This window comes from Panthera tigris, chromosome X (genome assembly GCF_018350195.1).
Source record: "Panthera tigris isolate Pti1 chromosome X, P.tigris_Pti1_mat1.1, whole genome shotgun sequence".
Classification (NCBI taxonomy): Eukaryota; Metazoa; Chordata; class Mammalia; order Carnivora; family Felidae; genus Panthera; species Panthera tigris.
This window is the reverse complement of record NC_056677.1, coordinates 126,292,579-126,317,244: the sequence shown is the minus strand read 5'-3', so window position 1 is coordinate 126,317,244 and position 24,666 is coordinate 126,292,579. Positions and strand designations below refer to the sequence as shown.

Genomic DNA, 24,666 nt, shown 5'->3' with positions numbered 1-24,666 from the left:
TGGTTTGCGACGATTGAGAGACATTTTGAAGGGAGAAAAAAATGTTTACATTTACCCACATACTTTCCAATTCTGGAACCCTCTTCATTACTTCATGTAGGTCCAAGTTCCCACGTGGTATCATGCTTGCTTGTGGAGAACAGCCTTTAACATTTGTTGTAGTGCAGGTTTTCCGCTGACAACGAGTCAATCTCAGCTTTTATGTGTCTGAAAAAGTCTTTATTTTGCTTCCTTTTTTCATTGAGGTAAAATCGAGATAACATAAAATAAACCATCTGAGAGTGAACAGTCGAGTGGCATTTAGCACATTCCCATGTAAAAGGGTTGCCGAGCAGGGCTGGCCCAATGAAGAGAGCAGCTGGGGAAATCGGACAAGCTAGCCTTGGATAGGAGGGCAGGGCTCTCTTCCACCGAGGCAGGGAATAGGCAAGGGCGTTTGCTGCTGTGGGCCAGTCCGAAGATGTGATATGGGGCACGGAGCTGACAGACTTCTTGCCCGATGGTCAGAGAGGAGAGGAGAGGAGAGCAGAGGAGAGGAGAGGAGAGGAGAGGAGAGGAGAGGAGGGAGAGCGTATCACAGAGGGCCTGGTAGGTCGCCGGGGGGACTTTGGCTTTGACGCTGAGTGAGATGGGAGGCACTGAAAGGTTCAGAGCGGGAGGAGGAGGGACCTGACTAGTGTCCTATCACTGCTCCTGAGTTGGGGCTCTGCTGGGTTGGTGAGGGTGAAATAAGGGGACCACTGCAGATAATTACGAGGTCTAGGGTCCTTATTCAGGTAGAAGCTTCTGAGGGACTGACTTTGATATCCTTACGGGAGGTGCATGCACCGTGGCTTCAAGGTCTGTGCACCTTGTCTTGGTGTGGGGTTACCGATTCCATTCTACTGGCCTCTACCTTACCGCTGGCCTCCTGAACCTAGCCTCACTCCCCCAATTCTGAGTCTTATGTTCTTAAGCTTGAAACCTGTCTCTTTTTGTTGTTGTTGTTGTCTCTGGACCTTCCCTCACCCCTGCTGCCTTGTGCAAATTGGAACTCCACACTTGGATCCTCATCTGACTCTGAGTTGGACTCTACAGGTGCAGGTTTCTGCGCATGGTTCCGGGCAGCTGGGGAATGAGACCCGAGTGTCGCTGTTCCTTCTGGAAGGGCTGGCCGACGCAGAGGAGTTGAGGCCCTTGCTCTTTGTGATCTTTCTGCGGGTCCACAGCGTGGCTGGGCATTGCCAGCCTTACTGTGATGGACTCCCGACTCCACGCTCCCATGTACGACTTCTTAGTCAACCTCTCACTGCTGGACACTGCCTATATCTCCAGCACGGGGCCTCAGGTGCTGGAACACCTGCTGGCAGCAGTGTGGACCGTGCCCTATCGTGCTTGTCTTCCCCAGATCTTCTTTCTCCACTTCCTGGCTCCCTGGGAGTGCTTCCTGCTCACAGCCATGGCCTATGACCGCTATGCAGCCATCGGCCGGCCACCGCACCACCTAGTCCTCATGGGCCGACGGACGGACCCGGGCAGGAATGGCTTCCACCTCCCGTCTGCTTGCCTTGGCCGATGCGTTCGCCCACACCGTCCTTGCAGCTCCACTGAGGTTCTGCGGGCCTCGCCTCATCACCCACTTCTCCTGTGGCCTCCCTCCACTGACCAGGCTCTCTTGCTCAAGCACGTGGGCCAGCGAACTTGCCCTGTTCGTCTTCAGTTTCGTGGTGGCTCTTGCACCCCGTGCCCCGGTTGCGATCGCCTGTGTACGTGTTGTGGCTGCGATTCTCAGGATTCACTCCGCTGAGGGCCGAAGAAAAGCCTTTTCCACCTGTGGTGCTCACACCACCGTGGTCTGCATTTTCTACATCGCTTCAGTCCTCTGCTACATCCTCCCCAGCTCTGCGTGCTCTGGCTTGCGGGACCGGGTGCTCTCTGTGCTGTACGTGGTCCTCACCCCCATGCTCAACCCCGTCATCTACAGCATGCGAAACAAGGAGGTGAAGAGGGCTTTGTTCAAGGCCCTCGGGAAAGAAAGTGCCTCCTAGGCACTGGTCACATCAAATCAACGAGGAGTGTCCCCGGCTCAGGAGTTTCTCACATCCGAATGTGCTCCCAGTGCTAGGTGCCTGTCAGTCTCCACCTGCTCCACACCCCACCCTCGTCGCACACTGGATGCCATATGGATCCCTCCCTGTACAATGTATTACACGAAGGCACCGATTTTGCTGTGGACCAGAGCCAGGCTGTGACGTTTGCATTGGACATGGCAAGGGGCATGGCCCTCGTACACACTCTAGAGCCCCTCGTCCCACGACACGCACTCAGCAGCCGTAGTGTAATGATTGATGAGGACATGACTGCCCGAATCAGCACGGCCGACGTCAGGTTCTCCTTCCAATGCCCTGGGCGCAGGTATGCACCTGCCTGGGTGGCCCCTGAAGCTCTGCAGAAGAAGCCTGAAGATACAAACAGACGCTGAGCGGACATGGGGAGTTTTGCAGTGCTTCTGTGGGAACTGGCGACACGGGAGGTACTCTTTGCTGACCTCTCCAACACGGAGATTGGAATGAAGGTGGCAGTGGAAGGCCTTCGGCCTACTGTCCCACCGGGCATTTCCCCCCATGTGTGTAAGCTCATGAAGATCTTCTCCAGGGTGGGGCTGGCACATGCCAGTGCTTTGGGGGTGAATCCAATCACACAGGAGTTTGAAATTTCATGCACGTGATCCATTTGGTGAATCCTATTTTGGGTGCCAGGTTTCCCCCCATTTTCAGCAACGATCAAATATTTCTGTTGCTCTTTTTTTTTTTTTCTTTCCTTATTCTAAAACACTGTTTTCTATTTATGGAAGTAAAACATGGTCATTGCCTAGGTTGTGCAGTTACAGAACCTTACAAAGTGACCGAAAAAGAAAAAAATGCCCTCTATAACCTCACCACCGCGAGAGAACCTCACTGTAAATTTTGATGGTTTATTTCAGGTTTCTTTTTGCACTACAAATGTATGTGCACGGGCGCCTGGGTGGCTCAGCCGGTTGAGCGTCCGACTTCGGCTCAGGTCCTGATCTTGCGGTTCGTGGGTTCGGGTCCCGCGCCGGGCTCTGGTGCTGACAGCTCAGAGCCTGGAGCCTTGCTTTGGATTCTGTGTCCCCCTCTCTCTCCGCCCCACCCCTGCTGTGCTCTGTCTCTCTGTCTCTCTCTGTCTCTCTCTGTCTTTCAAAAAAAATGAATATACTTTAAAAAATTTTAAAAAACCAAATGTACGTGCATGCACATTTAAAGTAGGAAAGCAAAACTGGAATCATAGTGCACTTACAGCTCCGAACGCTTAGATATTTAAATTTTTTTCCACTATAATGTATGTTTATTATAAAATCATTCATGCCTTACACAAAGGTGTGTTGTTAGAAAGTAAAAATTTCCCATAAACTCAGTGTCTGCAGTAACCATTATGATCAGTTTTACGTGTGTCCTCCCAGACTTTTTCCTAGGATATAGTCCTCTGCGTTTATAACGGTTTTTCTTTTGCTTGTTTGCATACATAGGATCATACCGATCAAGTAGGCAGTTGGTTAGACATGAGCCAGAGGCAAAGGCGGTGTTAAATAGGTGACACATTAGAAGCCTGAGGGCACAATGTCCTGACTTTGCGGCTGTTAACATCCTGGTCCTATGGCTTCCAACACCCCCAGGTTGACAGACCAAGGGCCACAGGTGCAGAACAGGGGCTCTCCTCTTCAACCTTGGCCTCAGGGTAACCTACAGCTTCATTACAATAGATTTACATGGTTTTGTTTTCAACTCTCCCCGCCCAAGGGAAGATGGCCATGGACTCTTCTGGCCAGAACCTTGTGGGTGGGGCCAGAAAAACTCCCCCTCCCAACCGGTAGGAGGAGTTGCGCACATGATGGGAAGCACCCTCAGTGGGAGACCCCCCTAGCTGTGACCCATCCGGAACCTATGCAAACATACAGAGAAAAGACACCCCCAAACCCAGACACCTCTGGGCCTGTCCGCTCTGCCACCTGGAGAGTGCACTGTCCTTAATAAACTGCTTTGTGCTTGCTACTTTCCTTCCGGCTGTCCTTATTTGAGCGCAGATCCTCAAGGAAACGTTCCGTGGGGGATCCAAGAGTGGAAGCTTCCATTCACGCTGTGTAGACGCTCCCACTGGTAAACAATACCCTGTACCAAATTGGCTGTTTATAATCCTTATTCCAGGAATCCCACGGTCCCGTCATTTGTACAATCTTCTACTGGGCTGTTTGTGTCTTTTACGGATTTATTTGCTAGGGGTCACTTGTGTTTTGAAGATACTCACTTTAGTTTGCCATTTGGGTTACTAATGTCTTCCTAACTTGTCTTTCCGTTTTATTTATGATGTTTTCTTCCATAACAGAGCTTAACACCTTTGTGTAATTAGACACTGGTGTTGGTTTATTTGTGGTTGTGGCTGTTTGCTTCTGGATTTTGCATCCTGCTCTGTTTACTGTTTGACTTAAGAATAAGGTCAAGACCGGCTTTCTTTTTCTTCTGACTCGAGTAACCCAAATAATTTCACCATTGTTCTTTACGTACTCTTTCAAGTTGGGTTGGACTCTGGCTTCTGGCTCTTCATTTTACATCTCTTTCTCCAGGCACAGCTCTGGCTTGGTCCCTTAGAACACTGCTTGTGTCCTGGCTGAGAAACCTTACGCTCCCATGAGGACATGGGACTTGTGCTCGACTTTGGACATCAACTTTGCAGCCACCCATCTGGGCCTTTCTCCCCATATCCTTCACTCTCCTACATAGTAGAATAATGCTCCCTCAGCCGCTAACCAGGTAATATGCCGTAATTACAGAAACCTGGATCAGTAGGTCATGGGGGAATGTACAGTTCCTACAAGATCGTGAACTCAATAACCTGAAAACTCTATCACCACTGAAACTAGGGTTGTGTATATTTAAACATATATAGAAATATATTTCAATTTCTTTTATTTCTTTTGAGAGAGCGCGCACACATGCACGTGAGTGGGGTGGGGGGGAAGCAGAAAGAGAGAGAGAGAGAGAGAGAGAGAGAGAGAGAGAATCTCAAGATGGCTCCATGCTCAGCACAGGGCCCTATGCAGGGCTCGATGCCAAGAACTGTGAGATCATGACCTGAGCCAAAATCAAGAGTCAGACGCTTCACCAACTGAGCCACCCAGGTGCCCCTGTACAATCTTTTTAAACAAAACATTCATAGTAGTATTATTTACAATAGGTTTTTCTTAACGAAAGAAGAAAACCCCAAATGCTCCAGTATCCCCAGTGCAACAGTCCTCTAATCCACTGATGCCCTAACCTCTCTCTCTCTCTTCTCGTTCTTGTCCTCACGTTTCTCCCTGCACCCTTCGAAGGGCAATCCAAGCTGAGCCAATCAAATCTCTCTGTCGGCCGGTCTGTCTGTCTTCCTCTGTCTCTGTCTGTCCCTTCTCCCACACCAATCCCAACTTTCTCTACTGTATCCTTCAGGCCGTTTCCTCAGAGAGGCCATCCCAGATCACCTAGCCCAAATTTGCTGGAGAAACAAATGTGCAAGAAGAAACGAAGATGCAGGTTTAGACCCTGGTGAAGACGACACTTCAATTCAGCGGAGACATATGGATTAGTCAATAAATGACATTGAGACACCTGAGGAACCTTGGGGGGAAGGGGACAAAATTAGACCAATGTCATCTTTCACACCACAATAAATTCCTTGTGTGTTAACATTTCAAAGTACTAGAAGATGGCATGAGGGACAAATTTTATAATTTTACAGTGGGGATGGCTTTCCCTTGGACATAAACTACAAAAATCCTAATGACAATAACGTACCACTTGCATACATTAAAAAAAAAAAAGAGGTTAGAGAGGGAGGGAGCCAAACATAAGAGACTCTTAAAAACTGAGAACAAACTGAGGGTTGATGGGGGGTGGGTGGGAGGGAGGGGAGGGTGTGTTATGCCCAGAATTCGTGATCCCCAAAGACCACCAGGGAGCCGAGTCCGATGCAAAAACAAAAGAACCTTTATTCGAGCTAGCTCGAGCTCAATCCCCTACCTGCACCGACGCAGCGGTGAGATACCAGGGAGAGAGAGCGAGTTTCAAAAGCACAAAGGTTTTATAGGGGTCTAGGGGCAGTTGGTGAGGTAATGGCTGTGGCCTCAGCCGATTGGCTGGGGAAGGGTCGGAGTCCTGTTACGCAGGTCGCTCGCTGGGCGTGTTTTGATCAGGAAGTTTGAACGGGTGAGCGGGAGGTTACTCAAGGGGAGGAGGCGCAGTCTGAGGTTTCTGTGATTTTCCCGGAAAAGGGGTCATGTCGGGGACATAGTCACTCAAGGTGGAGAACACAGAACAAGATGGAGTCAGCCGGCGTAAGCCCGCCCTTTCATTCCCCCCTTGTCATGTAACTTACGGACCCAATCATGGGACCGGCTGCATTTATGGTGACAAGGGGAACAGAGTTTGGAGGTTTACGCTAAGTTCTGGGAAGCATGTGTCCCTGGGGTGGCTCTGGGAGGTCTAATTAAGTATTGTCCCTGAGCTGGTATCTATGATCTGCCAGGTGATGTTTTGGGGGACGTGGGGACTCCCGGCAGCATGAGCAAAGACAAGCAGAGTTAACAGAGTTACCAATATTAGGTGGGTCGAATGCGCTGTAGCTTGAGCTTGAGCTTGAGCAGGTTGTGTTGGTCCCGACTGATGGCGCATCGCGTGACGAAGTCCTTCCGGATCGAGGAGGGGTCCGCTGGCCGAACGTGGGTGTGATGGACCCAGGTCGCGATGCCGTCTACTTTGAGAGCGGTGGGGGTTGCCAGCACTACAATGTAGGGTCCCTTCCAGCGCGGCTCGAGAGTCTCTCGGTGGTGCCTCTTGACATAGACCCAGTCTCCCGGCTTGTACTGATGAGGTGTCGGGGTCGGGCCAGCCTCGTAGATGGCACGGAGGCGCGGCCAAATGTCCTCGTGCGCCCTCTGGAGCCCTCTCAAGGAAAGAAAAAGTTCTTGATCTTTAAACTCTGCAAGAAGTTCAGCTCGAAGGCTGGGAATAACAGGGGGTGGCCTGCCAAACATGATCTCGTAGGGAGTAAAACCCAGAGTGTAAGGAGTGTTTCTAACCCGGTAAAGGGCGTACGGTAGGAGAGTCACCCAGTCCCCGCCAGTCTCCATGGTTAATTTGGTAAGGGTCTCTTTTAGGGTTCTATTCATTCTTTCTACCTGTCCTGAGCTCTGGGGCCTATAAGCACAATGTAATTTCCAGTTTGCCCCCACCGCCTTGGCTACTGCCTGTGTTACCTGCGAGATAAAAGCTGGTCCATTGTCTGATCCTACCATGGCAGGAAAACCATACCTGGGTAAGATGTCTTCTAGTAGCTTCTTTGCCACCGTCTGAGCCGTTTCATGCTTGGTTGGATATGCCTCCACCCAGCCAGAGAAGGTGTCTGTAAATACTAAAAGATATTTATAACCATACTTTCCTGGTTTAACTTCAGTGAAGTCGACCTCCCATTGGGCTCCCGGTCTGGTGCCTCTGAGCCTGGTTCCTTTTTTATCTGATGTGGCTCTCACGTTGGTGAGTTGGCAGGTCTTGCAGGCAGATACAACTTGCTCTATTTTGGTGTCCTGTTGGTGAATCTTGATTCCGGCATGTCGGATTAAGTCTTTTAATTTTCGGGCCCCCATGTGAGTAGACCGATGCATGTGCTCTAATAGTGAGACTCCGAGCCGGTCTGGCAGCACGAGCTCCTTGTTGGGTGTATACCACCATCCCTTTATCTCCTGGGCCATGGGGAGTTTCTTGATCCGCTGTAACTCCTCCTGGGAGTATTTGGGCTGGTCTGGTAAAACTGGGTCTCCCGGGTCCGGTAGTTGTATGGTCATGGTGGGGACTGGAGTAAGGGCTACTGCCTTGGCTGCCTGGTCAGCCTTTCGATTACCTCTAGCTACTGGGTTATCAGCTTTTTGGTGCCCTTGGCAGTGGATAATGGCTAGCTTGGCAGGAAGCCATAAGGCCGTAAGCAGGTTAAGTATCTCCTGCTTATTTTTTATAGTCCGTCCTTCTGCCGTCAGTAACCCCCTCTCCTGATAAATTGCCCCATGAATATGAGCTGTGGCAAATGCATAACGGCTGTCTGTGTAGATGTTAAGCCGTTTTCCAGCTCCCAGCATCAGCGCCTTGGTGAGGGCTATGAGCTCCGCTCGCTGGGCTGACGTTCCGGAGGGTAGAGCCTCCGCCCATACGGTGTCCGTTTCGGTGACCACCGCTGCACCCGCATACCTGTGTCCATCTCGCACAAAGCTGCTGCCATCAGTGAACCAAGTAGCCTCGGCATCGGGGAGGGGCTGGTCGGTCAGGTCCATCCGGAATCCATGTACTCGTTCCAGGATTCCTGCACAGTCATGTAGTGGAGCACCTAGGTCAGGGTCGGGCAGCAGGGTTGCAGGATTGAGGGCTGCACTGGGATGGAACCGCACCCGTGGAGGGTTGAGTACGAGGCTCTGGTAATGAGTCATACGTGTGTTGCTCATCCATCTGTCAGGAGGCTGTTTCAGGACCCCTTCAATGGCGTGTGGGGTCGTGATCCAGATCTCCTGTCCTAGGGTCAGTTTGTCTGCATCCTTGACTAGGAGTGCTGTCGCCGCAATAATTCTTAGGCATGGCGGCCAGCCGGCAGCCACTGGGTCTAGTTTCTTAGACAGGCAAGCCACTGGGCGGTTCCAGGGGCCTAAGGCTTGAGTTAGAACCCCTTTTGCTATTCCCTTATGTTCGTCTACAAAGAGGTGGAAGGGTTTCGTAATGTCTGGTAGGCCCAGGGCTGGGGCACTTAGGAGGGCCTTTCTTAACCGATTAAAGGCAATTTCTTCTTTTTCAGTCCATTTAAATGTTTTCCCCTCTTTGGTAGCTTCATATAGGGGCCTGGCGATCTCAGCAAAACCTGGAACCCAGAGGCGGCAGTAGCCGGCTGATCCTAGGAATTCCCTCACTTCTCTTCGGGAGGTGGGAGTAGGGATCTTTAGGACAGTTTCTTTTCTGGCATCTGATAACCGCCGCTGTCCGCCCTCCAGGATATATCCCAGGTAACTTACCCTCTCCCTGCATATCTGAGCCTTCTTCGCGGATGCCCGGTACCCTAAAGCCCCCAGGGTAGCCAGCAGGTCCTGGGTCCCTCGCTCACAGTCTTTGGCTATGTCGGCAGCAATCAGGATGTCATCTATGTACTGTAGGTGAGGCCAGGGTGCTCCCTTCTGTACTCACCCAGGTCCTCGTGTAGTGCCTCGTCGAAGATGGTGGGCGAATTTTTGATTCCCTGAGGTAGCCGTGTCCAGCTGAGTTGCCCACTGTAGCCCTCCTCCGGATCATGCCACTCGAAGGCGAACAGGGGTTGGCTCTGGGGTGCCAGCGGCAGACTGAAGAAGGCGTCCTTTAAATCTAGTACAGTATACCAGACCCTGGAGGACGCCAAGGAGCTCAAGAGAGTAAATGGGTTGGGAACAGTTGGGTGTATGTCCGCGACCCTCTTATTTACTTCCCGGAGGTCTTGTACCGGTCGGTAGTCATTTGTGTGAGGCTTTTTGACCGGCAGTAAGGGGGTGTTCCAGGCAGACTGGCAAGGAACTAGTACCCCTAGGCTTCGTAGTCTCCGGATGTGTGGCTGGATCCCCTTCCGGGCCTCCTGAGACATGGGGTATTGTTTGATCCTTACCAGACTCTCTCCTGGCTTGAGCTCTACCAGGACTGGGGTCCTATGAGCGGCTAGTCCCATCCCCCCCCCCCCCAGTCTCTGCCCAAACCGAGGGGAATTCTTGTAGCCATCTGTCTATATTATCCTCTCTCGGGAGCGCCTCCCAGTGGAGGAGGTATTCATCCTCCAGTTTCATGGTCAGTACCTGGATGGGGTGGCCCTTGCCATCGGTGACCTGAGGCCCCCCTTGTCTGAAAGTTATCTGAGCTCCAATCTTGGTCAGTAAGTCCCATCCTAACAGCGGGTAGGGGCATTCTGGTATTACCATAAAGGAGTGGGATACCCGGCCTGTTCCCAAATCTACTGTTCTTCGGGTAGTCCATGAATACTGGCTCATACCAGTTGCCCCTTGTACCCAGGACTTCTTGCTGGCTAGTTTTCCTTGTGGGGTGCGGAGGACCGAATGTTGTGCTCCGGTGTCGACAAGGAAGTCAACAGGGGTCCCCTCCACTTTAAGAGTTACCCTGGGTTCGGGGAGAGGGTCCGTACCCCGACTCCCCTAATCACTTAGTTCATCTAGCTCTAGGACTTTTACTTGATCAGTCTTGCTTCCTTTCCCGCCGGCCCTTTTCAGACAATCTCGGGCCCAATGCCCTATCTCCTTGCAGTATGCGCACTGATCCTTCTGCAGCCTCTGCTTCCCCCCCTTGGTGGTTCTTTTACCTTTTCTTGCGTCGTCTGCCAGCTGCCGGAGACGGCGGTCTCGTTCCTCAGGGGAGTCAGCAGTGGTAGCTAGTAGTATTCTGGCCAGGTCTCGAGTCTGCTTACTGCTGGCAGCCGCCATGGCGCGAGCCTGCTTGTCCTCAGGAGGCTCCCGGTTATTATATACCTTTTCGGCTACCACCAGTAAGTCCTGCAGACTTTTTTCTCCTAGTCTATCTATTTTCTGTAATTTTCTCCTAATGTCTATGGCCGATTGGTTTACAAAGGCCATGATAACAGCTGCCTTGCTTTCCGGAGCCTCTGGATCCATGGGGATATAGGTACGGAATGCCTCCATGATCCGTTCTAAAAAGGTAGCCGGAGATTCATCTTTTCCCTGTTGTACATTTCCTACCTTGGCCAAATTGGTTGGCTTTCTAGCAGCCATTCGGAGACCCCCCATTAGAGTCTGGCGGTAGACCCGGAGCCTCTCCTTACCTTCTGCCGTGTTGAAATCCCACTGGGGCCGAGTTAAGGGGAAGGAGGCATCTATCTGAGCCTGGTTGGTGGTGGGATTCCCGTCTGTGCCCGGAACTAGTTTTCGGGCCCCATTGAGGATTCTTTCTCTTTCTTCAGTCGTGAACAGGACCTGCAAAAGCTGCTGGCAATCGTCCCACGTGGGCTGATGGGTAAAAAGAACAGAGTCTAATAAATCAATAAGCCCTGCCGGTTTCTCGGAAAACTTAGGATTCTGAGCTTTCCAATTGTAGAGGTCACTAGTGGCGAAAGGCCAATAGTGATGGGGCTGATTCCCCTCCGCGTCTGGGGGTCCGGTGGCTCGCAGGGGCAGAATAGTGGAGTCGGCGGCGGAGGCGGGTTGCTCCCTCTGAGCCCTTTGTCTGGTGAAGGGCGGGCTTCCCACTGGAGCGTTTCCGCCTCCCGCTCTCGGAACAGCGTCTGCCTCCCCCGGAGGGGGAAGATGGTGTTCTTCCAGCATCCTAGAGGGGTTATACGGGGGAGGAAAAATTAATTCTTCTTCAGTACCCCCCTGTAAGACAGGGTAGAGGGGTGCTGAAGGCTGGATAAGACTTTTCTTCTTCTTTGTCCCCTGCAAAGCAAGAATGGGTTTTGGCTCCGGAGGGAGCGGGGCTAGGAAGGGCTTAAGCCAAGAGGGTGGGTCTTCTACAAGGTCCTGCCAAGTGATAATGTAAGGGAGCTGATCAAGATGGCCCGTCTTAGGCTGAGAGATGATACTCCTGACTCGGTGGATGGTAGGGAGGTCGAAGGTCCCCTCTGGTGGCCATCCGACATTGAAAGTTGGCCACTCGCTAGAACAAAAAAACTGCCACCGACCCTTTCCGACTTCCACACTGAGGTTGTTAGCTCTTCCCCTCACATCCTTAAAGTGATCAATCATAATACTTAGAGGAGTAGTCTGAGTCTGTCCCATAACGTCCGTCCAGTAAGTCCACAGAACAAAACAGAGAAACACAAAAACAGACAAACAGAGGGCCCCTAGAAAATCTTCCAACTCCATGGAAGCAAAACTGAAAGCTAGCTTAGACATTTGAGGGGATTCCACGTCCCTCCAAAACCGATGAGGAGATTCCACGTCCCTCCAAAGACTACGGCCTCACGCCGACCAGTGGGAGCGACCCGCCTCGTCTCAGACCTTTGAGGGGATTCCACGTCCCTCCAGAAGGGAGGATCGGAACGTCTTCCGAAACTCCCGGCCCGTGGTCCTCCAGTGCGTCCACTTAGACCGCGTCGAGCACTACCAGAATTCCAGAAGTGAGCTCACACAGAAAAGACAGAACAAACAGACAGACACTAACCATGGCCAGTCAGGCTCTCCGGGTCGGGGGTCCCTTGGGGGTCTTGGGGATCCCGGGCCGAGCCCCCAAATGTTATGCCCGGAATTCGTGATCCCCAAAGACCACCAGGGAGCCGAGTCCGATGCAAAAGCAAAAGAACCTTTATTCGAGCTAGCTCGAGCTCAATCCCCTACCTGCACCGACGCAGCGGTGAGATACCAGGGAGAGAGAGCGAGTTTCAAAAGCACAAAGGTTTTATAGGGGTCTAGGAGCAGTTGGTGAGGTAATGGCTGTGGCCTCAGCCGATTGGCTGGGGAAGGGTTGGAGTCCTGTTACGCAGGTCGCTGGGCGTGTTTTGATCAGGAAGTTTGAACGGGTGAGCGGGAGGTTACTCAAGGGGAGGAGGCGCGGTCTGAGGTTTCTGTGATTTTCCCGGAAAAGGGGTCATGTCGGGGACGTAGTCACTCAAGGTGGAGAACACAGAACAAGATGGAGTCGGCCGGCGTAAGCCCGCCCTTTCAGGTGGGTGATGGGTATTGAGGAGGGCCCGTCGGGATGAGCACTGGGTGTTGTACGGAAACCAATTTGACAATAAATCTCATATTTAAATACAAGAAAAAGTTAAAAACCCTCCAGTACAGAAAAGAACTATAAGCAAGAATTCAGTGAAGCAATGAGGAAGGAAAGTATTTTCAATTACTTTGGCCAAGATTTGGTATCTTTTGTATATAAAGAGCATTCACCAGTCAATAAGTAAAATATGACCCTTCCAATTGAAAAATTAATCAACGAGGGCCGCCTGGGTGGCTCAGTCAGTTAAGCATCCGAGTCGGTTTCGGCTCAGGTCATGATCTCACGGTTGGTGGGTTCAAGCACTGCGTCGGGCTCTGCACTCACAGCGCAGGAACTGCTTGGGTTCTCTCTCTCTCTCTGCCCTCTCCCCTTGCTCTGACACAGTAGCTGAAAATACACTCAGATGCGGAAAAGTAGTTTTATTTTCTGCTGTAAGAACGCCCCTCCTCCAGCAATAGGGAAAAACAAGGCCCAAAGTCCAATACAAACAATTAGACCCCCGTAATAAAGCGGCAACCAGCATCGGAATGGACGCCCTAGGGAAGGGAGGGACGCTAGGTTACAATTAGCCCCTTTTGCCTGGCTCCGGCAATCTGAAAAACGGGGGCACGAAGCGCTGCATGGTCCAAACCAACAGGGAAAGCTGGTCAAGACAGGAGGCGATGGAAATCTGGAGTTGGCCAGGGTCTTCGGCAGTCAGTCGGCTAAAAGTGAGGGAAAAAGAAAATCCAAATGAAATGTCATCACTCTTGCCCCTATCTCTCTGCCCCCCCTCAGGTGGCCACAGGCTCAGGGTGCCACACCTACCTCTTTGGACCTAACCTTTGGTGTCTCCAATTCACTATTAGAATGACCCTCAGGAGATAGGCCCTAGCGACCTGACACCACCCCCCACGAGGGACCCGTTTGGAACTAACATAATTAGGACGTTGCCGAATACCGTGAACTCCTTCCGAACTGCCCCGACCTGGGGCTGGCCCTGTGTCGCCAGACACTGGTGGGCCACCTGTGCCTCCGTGGGTGACGGGAAAGGCATGGTGACGTAGCTGGTAGCCATTCGGTTAAGGCATCATCGAAAACCGATCGCGTCGGTGCCTCAGGCGTCCTGACCACTCCGAGGCCTGCTTTCCCCACGGCCACTCTCCCCCCTCTCCATCCTCTCAGGTCCGCTCCCCTCCTTCCCGGTCCATCAGGCCGCCTCTCCTTGCCACCCCTCCCGGCCACCCCTGGCCCATCCGCCCCCCCCCCCCCCGGGCCGGTCCCTCCGGTGCCCCGGTCCCCCCTCCCCTCCTTGCCCTGGACCCCCAGGCTGAACCCCCTCCCCTCCGCTCCCCACCCCGTCGCCTCCTCTAGGCCCATCGCCCCGGCCACCCGCCACTCGGCAAAGAGGATACAACTGCAGCGGCCGGCTCCCCGGCCCTCCGGCTGTGGGCCCGCCGTGCCCACCGGGTCCCGGCAAAGGGTGTCCGCCAAGCCCTGGCACGGCAGCTGCGCCCGGGACGGGAGCACATGGCGCCTGCGCGACCCGCGGGGCCGCACCGGCCGCGGCACACTCCTCTCCCTCACCACCTCCGCCGGGGCCCTCGTGGCCTCCGGGGCCATCTGGGACACCGGGGTCTCCCGGGCCACGCTGACCCTCGGGACCGCCGGCCCCACCGCCTGCGCCTCGATCTGTGGCCTCCATGGTTCCCCGGCCTGGACTTCGGCTGAACCGCCGAGGGAACGAACGAACGAACGAACGAACGAGGCTCCCTCGGGAAGCGGGTGACGTCACCTGCGCTCCCCGCGCACCTGCGCAAACCGGCCCGAGGCTAATGCCCAGAATCCCCTCCTGTAGGCCACTGGCACGTGACTGTTTCCGGCCCGGCCCGCCCCTCCCCCCAAGCGTGTGTCTGCGCAGGCGCCAGCCGGGCGCACATGCGAGCAGCCAACTGACCGCCGCCCGCCCGGGTCCCGGGCGTCGAGGCGTGGGCCGCGCTCAGGCGCTTCTGGGCAGCACCGTGCCTGTCCCTGTCTGTGGGCTCCCCGTACGGCTCGGGTCTGCGTGTGCCGGGACCCGTCCCCCGGGGCGGGGGGGGGGGGGGCGAAGCGGGATGCCGAGCAGGGGCCACTCCCAGGCCCTGCCTGTCCTCAGGGAACACGCCCCGCGCGGCCCCTAGGGGAGCTGGAATGGACGGGCCTCGCTCCCTCACCACTTCTCGGTCCCGGGCACCGTCAGTCCCCTAGTGCCTGCCAGCCTGGGGGAGGGTACACCGCCGAGGGTGCGACCGGCCTCCGGCCTGGGGCTCCCGGGCTCCCGCCTCCCACACCGCAATGGCTGCGGGCTTGGGCCGGGGGCCCGGGGGCCCAGGGGTCCCAGCTGGCCCCGAGGACAGCGGCACGGGGGAGCACCGCCCCGGCGACAGCTCCCCCGTCGCTTTGCCCTCTGCTGCGGCAGCCTTGACGGGCTGTCCCTCCCCCAGGAACAAAGTCTTGCGGCTCTGGGTGGGGGGGTGGGGGGGTTGGACGTGCCAGGGGCCCTCAACTGGGAGGTGACCCTGTGTCTGCCGGCCTGCTGGGTGCTGGCCTACTTCTGTGTCTGCAAGGGGGTCAAGTCAACAGGAAAGGTACAGCTGGAGGCGGGCGGGTCGGGGTGGGTGATGATGGCAGGGGTGGGGGCAGCATGGCCGGTGGGGAGAAGGGGTGTCTCCGCAGGGGGGTGAGGTGACCGGGCCAGGGCCTGAGGCGGGGGCAGGTCCTTGAACCCAGCCCGGTGGATTACCCACGCGTGCCCGGGTAGTCCTCCGCAACCTCCAAACTCCAGCCCAGCTGCCTTCCGTCCTGAGGGGACAGGCCCAGGCGGCAGGTCCTTGAACCCAGCCCGGTGGATTACCCACGCGTGCCCGGGTAGTCCTCCGCAACCTCCAAACTCCAGCCCAGCTGCCTTCCGTCCTGAGGGGACAGGCCCAGGCGACAGCCAGCTGAACTTGCCTGTGTCGGGCACCCCCGCCCCAGTCTCCCTCTCTTCCTCACTCACTACTTCCTCACTCTCTGCTTTGCGGCCAGCCTGGGGGGACCCAGTCCGTGGCCGTCCCTTGCCTACCTGTCCTGCTCTGCTGAGGGTGGGAGGGAGGCAGAGATCTTCGCGGTCACCTCGCTGTCGCCTCTGTCTCCGGCCGGCCCAGTCCACTCCGGCCTGCCCAGGACCCTGCCTCTGTTCAGAGAACCACAGGAGGCATGGGACCTGCCTCCAGGCCGATGTCCTGCTCCCCACCCGGGGAAGGTCCTGCCTCCGCCCTCCCTCTACAGCTGACCTGTCCTTGCGGGGGCGGCCGATGGCCAGCTGAGCACCCCGCTTCCTTCGGGAGGAGCCCAGGCTCTGAGGAGTAGAAGGGGGGGCTGCAGGCTGGCCTCCCGCTTGACCTCGGAGCGGACCGTACCACAGTGGGGGGAGTGTGGCCCGCCTGCCCCCCTGCTGAGGCTGGGGGCCCCTAAGTGGGGAGGCGGGGCCGCAGGGCCCCTTCTGAGCAGGTCCCCCCGCCCCCCGCCCGCCCCAGATCGTGTACTTCACGGCTACCTTCCCCTGCGTGGTCCTCGTCGTGCTGTTGGTGCGGGGAGTGCTGCTGCCCGGCGCCCTGGATGGCATCATCTACTATCTCAAGCCTGACTGGTCGAAGCTGGGGTCCCCTCAGGTGAGGGGGCGGTGGGCTGGACGGGACGAGGGGCGGGCCAGGCCGGCAGGGCCCCTCACCTCCTCCCCGCCCTGGTCTATCTCCAGGTGTGGATAGATGCCGGGACCCAGATTTTCTTTTCTTACGCCATCGGCCTGGGCGCCCTCACGGCGCTGGGCAGCTACAACCGCTTCAGCAACAACTGCTACAAGTAGGTGCCGCAGGCCGCCCCCCGCCCCCGCCGCGCGTCCTCGGGCAGCAGGCGGCCTGACCAGTCCCCGCGGCCCCTCTGCCCCCAGGGACGCCATCATCCTGGCCCTCATCAACAGCGGGACCAGCTTTTTCGCTGGCTTCGTGGTCTTCTCCATCCTGGGCTTCATGGCCACAGAGCAAGGCGTGCACATCTCCAAGGTGGCGGAATCGGGTGAGGACCCCGACCCCTCCGCCCGGCCTTCCGTCCTAACAGACCCCATCCACGAACACACGTGCACACAGATGTTCTGGGAAACGAGAGACAGATTCACTTCGCTTGTCCCGTCACTCGGGGCCGAGGGAGGCCCGGCCGAGCAGCTGCGAGGCACAGCTGTTCCGGTCGGCCCCGAGCCGGAGCCTCACGGGCCGGGCCACGGGGGGGGGGCCTCGAGCTCTCGTCCCTCCGTCCGTGCATCCCTCCCCGGGGCCGTGGGCTGAGCCCCTCACATTCGGCCGAGTGTTGCAGAGGGAGAGGAGGGGCTTTCCGGGGCGAACGGTGACCGGTGACCACAAGGGCTGCCGGCCGGCAAGACCCGGAGCCTGAGCCAGACACCCCGCTCTCGCGGGCTCGGGCCCCCCGGCAACACCTTGACTCAAGGGGAAAGGCCCCCGGCCACAGCACGCCCCGGCGTCGTCCCTCAGTTTGGAAGCTCAGGGAAGGGGAGAAGGGGAGGGCGGCGGGCAGTGACGAGGACGGAACACAGGTGTTGAGACGGGCGCGGGACACAGGTGTCGAGACCCTGCCGCTTCCCCCTTCAGGACCCGGCCTGGCCTTCATCGCCTACCCCCGGGCCGTCACGCTGATGCCTGTGGCCCCGCTCTGGGCTGCCCTGTTTTTCTTCATGCTGTTGCTGCTCGGCCTGGACAGCCAGGTTTGCGGGGGGGCGGGGGGGTGGGGGACAGGACGGAGGGTGCCGGGAGCGTGGGGGAGGCCCCGGGGTGAGGGGGGACGGCTGGCAGGTGGCCGCAGGGGCGTGGCCTGAGCGCCCGGCCACAGTTTGTAGGTGTGGAAGGCTTCATCACTGGCCTGCTCGACCTCCTCCCGGCCTCCTACTACTTCCGTTTCCAAAGGGAGATCTCCGTGGCCCTCTGCTGTGTCCTCTGCTTTGTCATCGACCTCTCCATGGTGACCGATGTGAGTGGGGGCGGGGTGGGGGCCGCCCCAGGCCTCCCGCTGCCTGCCACCTTCCCTGACCCGGCTCCGTCCCCAGGGCGGGATGTACGTCTTCCAGCTGTTTGACTACTACTCGGCCAGCGGCACGACCCTGCTGTGGCAGGCCTTCTGGGAGTGCGTGGTGGTCGCCTGGGTGTACGGTAGGCCCGGGCCCTGGGGCGAGCTGGGGGTGCGGGCCGGAGCAGGGGTGGTGGGGTGTCCGGCTCCAGCCCTCCCGCCTCGCTCGCCCCAGGAGCCGACCGCTTCATGGACGACGTCGCCTGCATGATCGGGTACCGCCCCTGCCCCTGGATGAAATGGTGCTGGTCCTTCTTCACCCCGCTGGTCTGCATGGTAAGGGCCGGGGGAGGCCCGAGCCGGGGGAGGGGTGCCGAGGGCCCGCCGCTGGCTGAGTGCGCGGCGGGGGGGGGGGGGGGGTTCTCACCCGCAGGGCATCTTTATCTTCAACGTGGTGTACTACAAGCCGCTAGTCTACAACAACACCTACGTGTACCCGTGGTGGGGCGAGGCCATGGGCTGGAGCTTCGCGCTCTCCTCCATGCTGTGTGTGCCCCTCCACCTCCTGGGCTGCCTCCTCAGGGCCAAGGGGACCGTGGCTGAGGTCAGTCCCCTGCACCCCCTCTTCCCTGCACGACTCCCTCCTTCCCTCCCTCCCTCCCTCCCTCCCACCCACCGGATCAAGGCGTTTCCTCCCAAGTGCCCCTTCTCCCACCCACTACTAGGATGTAGCATCACGCTAGGAGTCTCTGGGCCAGAAGTCTCTGGGCCATCCCACAGGGGGGTGGATGGAAGGAACCCTGAGCCTCCAGGTCCCGAGGTCACGGCAGGGGGAGGAGAGAGAGGTCTGTCCCCAGCCCCTGCCCCGTTTCCCTAGGACAGAGTGTGGGGTGTGGTCAGTGCCTGTGGGAGGGGCCCCGGACCCCCACCCGTGCCAGGTGGTGGGAAAACTCCCAACTCCTGCGCAGCCGACTTCAGCCCTGAGGGGACACGCCCAGGTGGCAGCCAGCTGCCCCTTGCCTGTGTCGGGCATCCCTGCCCCGGTGTCTCTTCTATCAGGGTACAGAGACACCTGTAAGAACACTTGTGCGGGGAAAGGTGGCTCACTAGAGGAAGGCTGGAATAGAGGACGTGGAGTCAAGCTGCAGAATCCAGCACAGATCTTCCCCATGGCTACTTGGCACCGAAAACACTCGTCTCGTAAGACGTCACAGTAGCTCACGCTTCCTGTGTTCCAGGCTCGCTCTCAAGTGCTTTGTATATGTCAACCCGGTATGTCAGTTTTCCCGCAAGCATGATAGCAGCCACGGTCTCCTTCTGCCGTGTTGCCACTGTCCTTCAAAACGTGAGCGCATGCTCTCTCTCCACGGCTGCAGAGACTCAAAGCCTGTCCATCTCTGGATGGTGGTAATTGCATCTTTACTCCATCCGTAAAATCGTGTGGGTAGCCTGTAATCCGTGGGCTAAATTATTAAGTTCACCTCCACCAATTTAGCTGGAATAAAATAGTAGAGGGAACATGGGGCAAGGAGGAAATTAGCTAATCCAAATGAAAAGATGGGTAAAGCGACAAAGAAATCAAACAGGCCTAAGGGTTACAGTCCTCACTTCTACATTAGACGTGAGGCTCGCATTGGCACTTTTCATTTCTTTTATCTGCCGTCCTTTCCCTCCCCGTTCCCTTTGCCCTCGGCCAACATCCCAGCTCATGAGGATGGGGTGACCCAAGCCTTCTTTCCCAAGGGGGCTGAGCCCTTGCTGGCCCATAAGGACTCACTGCCATCTTCCGCTGAATTTTACCTTCCCACATAGCGGTACCAGGAGATGCCCCCGCCCCCCAAATTCTGTGGGTCTCCGGCACACTTCTCCCCAATGCCAGTGTAGGGCAGCGGCTCTCTCTCCTCTGGATCACCGGGATACCTCTCCCCAGCCAATGCAGTAACCCCTCTGGCTTGTTGGTGCAAGAGCACAAGGAGCCCCAGATGGCCAGGGAAATGCTGCAAAATCAGTTTAGTGCAGCCTTTTTGTGGAGACCGTGACGGTGAACGAGACTTCGGTATGTCCAGGGACAGCATTGCCGGCAAAACCATGTCAGCAGGGAGGGCAGGTACATATGTAGACAAACTCTTCCAGGGAGGAAAACTTGTTGCCCCCTGCATGAGGGAGGGGGTCCGATGTAGTCAACATTTCAGTAGATCGCCTGGGTGATCTCTCTCAAGGATGACACCATATCTGGGCCTCTGTTTTTGGTAGATGGGGCATGGAACAGTAACAATATCCAGATCAGTCTTGCCGAGGTGAAGGCCATGTTGTTCAGCCCGTGAGTAATGGCCATTTCTGTCCCCATGGCCCCTTTTATCATGAGCCCACTGAGTCGGAATCGGGGCAATGGGGGGAGGGACGCCCGGTTGGCTCAGTCGGTTAAGCGGCCATCTCTTGATTTCGGCTCGGATCATGATCTCACAGTTCGGTTCGTGGGTCCAAGCTGCACGTCGGGCTCTGTGCTCACTGCATGGAGGCGGCTTCAGATCCTCTGTCTCCCTCTTTCTGACCCTCTCCCACCCGCACACTCTGTCTCTCAAAAATAAATAAGCGTTGAAAAAGAGAACCGGGGTCCCTGGGGAAAGAAGCTGACTGCCATGCACAGAAGGGGTCGTCTTGTCTACCTGATTACCAAAAGCCTCCTCTGTACTGGGTACGCCTTGGTGAACATGCACAAGGAATGAATGTTTCCTCACGATGCGGACCCATTCTTGGAAGTCCATTCATATACTTCTTCCCCGGCCTGCCTTGCTATCAATCCTCCATCAAATGCTTCCAGGTCTGAAACACACCCCCTGGAAGGGACAGGGCTGAGGTACGATGGTGGCCAGCTGGGAGGGTTGTGGGGGTGGTACAACGGCTTTCTGACAATCAGTTATTCACCTTCGTCGTTAAACAAGTCATCCTTTCCCTACTGATCTTCAACATCAACTTCACTATGTAATTATTGCCCATATGTGTTGGAGACATTTTCTAGACTTTCTCTCAAGTCCATTGTTGTGTCTGAATATGCCCATACCTGCCCCACACTCCCCTTTGAAAAGAATATGACAGGGGAACCTGGGTGGTTCGATGAGTTAAGCGTCTGACTTGGTTCCGGCTCAGGTCGTGATCTCACGGTTCGTGAGATCGAGCCCTGAGTTGGGCTCTGTGCTGACAGTACAGAGCCTGCTTAGGATTCTCTCTCCCTCTCTCTGCCTCTCCTCTGCTCACTCGCTCTCTCGCTCTTTCTCTCTCCCTCTCTCTCTCTCTCTCTCAAAATAAATAAGACTTAAAAAAAGAAAAAATATTTACAGAGAAATAATTCATGAATGTCAATTGTAGGATTGTAACAGAACAATGTTTACTTTATTGAGCCTACATCAAATGCACCTGAACCAGAGCTCCTGCCATCCCAAGACCAACAAGAACCTCCTGTACCTTTCCAGGCCAGTCAGTGTCACCCCCTACCCCCCTCACACACACTGTGCCAGGCAAGCTTAGTGACTGCTTAAAATGCCACAAAAGGACGAGACTATGTAAAGGCACAGAGAGTAGGGTGTTGCGTATACAAGAAGAGCATAAACGTTAAAAGCAAATCCTCTGGTGTCTTGAATTTCCTTTTCTTTTTTTCTTTCTTTTTTACTTTAAAAGTTATGAGATTGGTAATGGGGGGTTAACTGCCTTAGAGACAAAAAAGTCACCATTAAAACCAACCTTTTCAACAAAATAACCATTATTGCCATCCTTGACTCCTTGTCATTTCCTTTATCATCTTCGTCGTCTTTCTGTTTCTCTTTCTCTCACTTTTTCAGCCTTTACAGCCCCATTTTCTTTTCTTACCTCAGGTCTCTGTTAGCCACATACCCCAGAATATCCATTCTGTATTTTTCTCCATCTGAACAACCTTATCGTCTACTCATGTCTCCCCGTTTCTTTGTGGCATCTCCCGTGGAAAGGGCGGGATAGTCCCCTTGAGTAGAATGCGATGCTCAGAACAAAATAAGGAAATGGACAAAGGGCTCCTGGATGAATTTAGATCCTTAGGTTGTTTTCTATTTAGGGGGAAATGAGCTGTGTCTGCCTCTGCCATGTCTTGCCCTTCGCAGAGCGTTTGGAGTAGGAGGCGCAAGCATATAGATGAAGCTTCTGATGCTCCTCCCGGCACCATGTGGACTCTCAGTTTTATTCCTTTGGTCTATATGTGTCCCCATATGCCAATACCACACTGCTTTGATTGCCGTTGCTTTGTAATAAGTTTTGGAATCAGCAAGTGTGTGTCCTCCCATTTTATTCCTTTTTTTCAAAATTGTTTTGATTCATCATGTCCCTTTGCAATTCCACGTGAATGCAAAGATCGACATTTCTCTTTCTGAGAAAGAAAGAAAGCCGTTGCAGTTTTTATAGGTACTGCCTTGCATCTTTAGATCACTTTGGGTAGTACTGCCATCTGCCAAGACCATTCAGTGGGGAAAGAGTAGTCTCTTCAACAAGTGGTGCTGGGACAACTGGGTATCCACATGTAAAAGAATGAAGTTGGACCCCTGCCAGACACCATATGCAAAAATTGACTCAAAATGAATCAACAACCTAAATGGGATGTCTTTCATTTATTTAGGTCTTCTTTAATTTCTTTCAGCAATGTTTTATAGTTTTCACGTATGATCCTTACTTACCCTTTCTTGGTTAAATTTATTTCTAAGTATTTTATCCCTTTTGATACTATTGTCGGGGCAATTATTTTCCTATTTTCATCTTCAGATTGTTCATTGCTGGTGTACCGAAAAACAACTGATCTCTGCGTGTTGGTCTTGTAACCTGAAACTTTCCATAATTCATTTATTAGCTCTAGCAGTTTTTTGTGGATTCCTTGAGGTTTTCTATATATAAGATCGTGCCCTCTGCAAATAGAGATAGTTTTACTTTTTTGATGCCTTTTATCTCTTTTTCTTGCCTGACCGCTCTGGATGGAACTTGTAGTACAACGTTGAAAATCACTGTTGAAAGTCGGCATCCTTTCTTGTACCTGATCTTAGAGTAAAAGCTTTCAGTCTTTCACCACTGAGTATGATGTTAGCTGTGGGTTTTTCATAAATCCCCTTTATCATGTCTTGGAAGCTCCCTTATATTCTTAGGGTTTTTTTTTTTTAAATGTCTTCATTATGAAACGTTGTTAGATTTTGTCAAAAACTTTGTCTACACCAATTAAGATGATTGGGATTTTTTCCCCTTTGTTTTATTGATTCCCTGGTAGATTTCACATATGGAACCACCCTTGCATTCTTAGAACAAATCTTACTTGGTGATTCTGTCTGTGTAATTCTTTTAATATGTTGCTGGATTCAGTTTGCTAGTATTGTGCTGAGGGTTTTTGCATCTGTATTCATAAGGGATATTGACTTGTAGTTTGTTTGGTTTTTTTTTTTCGTGGTGTCTCTACTTAGCTTTGGTATCAGGGTAATGTCAGCCTCATAGAATGAGTTAAGAACCGTTCCCTCCTCTTCTGTTTTTTGAGTTTGAGGAGGATCAATGTTCATTATTCTTTAAGCGTTTGGTAGAATTCTCCAGTGAGGCTACCTGGTCACGTATTTTTATTTGATGGGTATTTTTTTTATTATTGGTTCAATCGCTTATTATAGGTCTGTTCATATTGTCTTACCCACATTTCCGTGAGGTTTGCTCCTTCACTTCTTTCAAGTCTTTGCTCAAGTGTCTACTCCTCAGCAAGGATGTTCCTGGCTACTGTCACTAAAATGAACCCCCACCCCTATCTCCTGTCTCTCTTCCATGCTCCTTTTCCCTTAGTAATCATTGCCATCTAACATACTATTTATTCACCGTATGTATTGTCTGCTGCTTTCGCAGGACTGTAAGCTCCATGAGGCCGAAATTTCTGCCTGGATTGTTCACCACTGCAGGCCTAGTGCTTAGCAATAGTGGACATTCGGTTAATATTTGTGGAATAAATGCATGAATAAATCAGGATAGCTGGAGCTCAGTGAGAGAACAGTTCCTAGATGAGGAAGAGGTGGGCCACAGTAATGAATATGGATTTTAGCTTCAAGTGCAATGGAAGGCATAAGAGGGCATCAAGAAAGGCAGTAAAATTATCTAATTTATGTTTTAAGATCAATCTGGAAACTGTATTTGAGGGGGACTGTGGTGAATTCAGAAACCAGTAACTTTAGTGTCAATAGCTTTCAGGAGAGAGATGATGATGGCTTGAACTAGTATTTCAGCAGTGGAAAAGGGAAAAGTTGATGAATTCAAGAAATACTTTGAATGTAAGTGAGACAGAGCTGGTAAATGGATTAGATTTGGGGGTGGGGGTAGGTAGGTGACAATGATCGTTAGAGTAAAGCCATCTTAGATCTTCTAGACAAGACCAGCCACCAGCTGAATATCACCAACTTACCAGTGTTGATATCACAAAGAACAGAATTGATCACGTGAGACCTGCCCAAATTTCTGTCCCAAAATATTATAAAATATAATACAATGATTATTGTTTTAAGCCAGAATAATTTCTGGTAGGTTATTATAGAGATAAGATAATCAAAACAACACTCTTGCTAAGAATAATTAGAAAAGCTGGTAAATTATAAAATCATAGTTTTAAAGGTATGGAACTACGAAGCAATAAGGATTGAAGGAGCTAAAATTTCAGAGAAGGGAGTACTATATACAGAATATTTGCGTCCCCACAGATTTCATATGTTGAAACCTAATTCCCAGTGTGATGATATTTGGAGGTGAGGCCTTTGGGAGGTCACCAAGTCATAAGGGTGGAACTCTCATGAATGGGATTACT

The 24,666-nt window shown here is 53.7% G+C and overlaps 3 protein-coding genes and 1 pseudogene across 4 annotated transcripts; 3 read left to right on the top strand and 1 right to left on the bottom strand.

The window, feature by feature from the left end:
- The first annotated feature begins 1,237 nt into the window (after window positions 1-1,237).
- Window positions 1,238-2,034, top strand: LOC122235306 (olfactory receptor 3A3-like). The gene is given in 2 exon segments (XM_042973990.1): window positions 1,238-1,504; window positions 1,506-2,034. Coding segments are annotated over 2 exon segments (789 nt in total). The 3' UTR covers window positions 2,028-2,034.
- LOC122235305 lies at window positions 2,032-2,707 on the top strand (annotated as a pseudogene).
- A 10,458-nt stretch (window positions 2,708-13,165) lies between these two features.
- Window positions 13,166-14,533, bottom strand: LOC122235409 (cancer/testis antigen 1-like). 2 transcript variants are annotated; one of them, XM_042974728.1, is made up of 3 exons: window positions 14,156-14,533; window positions 13,679-13,807; window positions 13,166-13,465 (listed from the first exon to the last, which is right to left on the bottom strand). In XM_042974728.1, exons 1-3 carry the CDS (start codon window positions 14,443-14,445, stop codon window positions 13,327-13,329), a joined length of 558 nt encoding a protein of 185 aa, XP_042830662.1. In that variant the 5' UTR covers window positions 14,446-14,533; the 3' UTR covers window positions 13,166-13,326. The 2 variants fall into 2 exon arrangements, with proteins under 2 accessions (XP_042830662.1, XP_042830663.1); XM_042974729.1 differs by having other exon boundaries at window positions 13,376-13,465; window positions 13,702-13,807.
- A 321-nt stretch (window positions 14,534-14,854) lies between these two features.
- LOC107181037 (sodium- and chloride-dependent creatine transporter 1) lies at window positions 14,855-18,480 on the top strand (the record flags this gene model as incomplete). Its single annotated transcript, XM_042973989.1, has 10 exons — window positions 14,855-14,878; window positions 14,921-15,367; window positions 16,298-16,432; window positions 16,519-16,622; window positions 16,711-16,835; window positions 17,423-17,535; window positions 17,661-17,798; window positions 17,875-17,977; window positions 18,070-18,170; window positions 18,268-18,480. Coding segments are annotated over exons 1-10 (1,503 nt in total), but the record flags the coding sequence as incomplete, so codon positions are not given.
- Window positions 18,481-24,666: the final 6,186 nt, after the last annotated feature.